General features: G+C 34.8%; 1 protein-coding gene across 1 annotated transcript in view; it reads right to left on the reverse strand.

Annotated features, from left to right (window-relative positions):
• Window positions 1-1,547, reverse strand: part of LOC101848098 (trithorax group protein osa) — a gene marked incomplete in the record, with an annotated part of 81,605 nt that overhangs the window by 13,841 nt on the left and 66,217 nt on the right. Inside the window, 1 exon segment of the mRNA XM_035968253.1 lies at window positions 1,233-1,253. Coding sequence (XP_035824146.1) covers window positions 1,233-1,253 — 21 coding nt within the window.

Here is a 1,547-nt window from a genome sequence, read left to right on the forward strand (position 1 = left end):
AAGTAATAAAAAAAAACATAAAAAATAAAGACCCCCCTCCCCCACGCACAAACATAAAATAAAACCTACACAAGAGTAGGCTATGAACAAAAAGTATTAGTTTTCTTCTAGCCTCTAGAGGTCTGAAGAATGAATACCAACTCGAGGAAAAGTGTTAATGCGACTATGAAGCAGTGGAAGCAGCACTAGACTAAGACCAGACTTCTAGCACACTGGGGGCGATGGGTGGCTGGCACCCGCGTGTACTAACTTTCTGCAATAATATGATGATAGAAAGTACAGTCTATTCACAAAAGAAAAATGTTGGTATATAAAATATTTTGTGGTTTTAGTGAAGGAATATACATCCTCGCCTCCCAATTAGTTAAGAATAAAAAAAAGTGTACCCATCCAATCCGCTGAACCTTTAGTCATAGGATAATAGAAAGTGTAGTCTATAAATAAAGAAAAAAAGTCGGTATATCAATAATATTCTGATTTCAGTGAAAGAAAAATAACATATCGTCTCCTTCCTATTTGTTAAACATAGAAAAGTATACCCATCCGATCCGCTTAACTTCACCTCACGCTGAACGTTTAGTAACAGGATGATGGAAAGTGTAGTCTATCTACTAAAGACAAAAGTAGGTACATGTATATCAATAATATTCAGGTTTTAGTGAAAGAAAGTATGTAATATCACCCTCGCCTCCCTATTTGGTAATACGATGTTGGAAAGTGTAGTCTATCTACTAAAGACAAAAGTAGGTAGAGACATGTAATCTATATCATTAATATTCTGGTTATAGTGAAAGAAATATAATATCATCATAACCTCCTTATTTGTTAAAAATAGAAATGTGTTTCCATCCGATACCCTTAACTTTACCTCACGCTGAACCTTTCCCTAAAAAAGAAAAAAAACAACAACAACAACTCCTCTTTCCATAGCAATGGTGACAGAGACTGGCCGTGCGCACCATCTTTCCCCTAAAGAAAAGATAATAAAATAGAAAAAAAAACCCTCTGTGCGCGAGAAAAAAAAGACTCCTGCTAACGTTTTCATCAGCTAAATATCACAAGAAGGATGTCTACCACATCACGCAAGCGTTGCTGGGAACAAGTAACGAGTCATCTGATTTGAGAGGAAGAGGATGAAGGAAATAAAAAAATAAAAAAGATACGCCAACAAGGACGGATGAAACATTGTGAAATGGAGGACTAGTCTAGAGGTGACACTCCAGCATATTTACCTCCGCTCTCAGCCTGCTTTTCTACAAACAAAAAAAAAAAAAAAAGATATTGGATCAACTTAAGGAGCTAGCTCACCCACGAGAGCATGTTTTCACCTAAGCAGTTTTAATTGGGAAAAACAGAATAAACGTACGCCACCCCCACCCATCTCTTTCAAGATACCCCATCCAAACCAAATAAATAAATTTTAAAAAACAACAAGCAAATAAATAAATAGATAAATAGACTAATAGGTAAATAAATAAAGAAAGAAAGAAAGAAAGAAAGAAATTAATCAATTGTAAAAATTAATACAAATGAACATAAATAAATGA

The sequence above is a fragment of the Aplysia californica genome, unplaced genomic scaffold (assembly GCF_000002075.1).
Source record: "Aplysia californica isolate F4 #8 unplaced genomic scaffold, AplCal3.0 scaffold00047, whole genome shotgun sequence".
Classification (NCBI taxonomy): Eukaryota; Metazoa; Mollusca; class Gastropoda; order Aplysiida; family Aplysiidae; genus Aplysia; species Aplysia californica.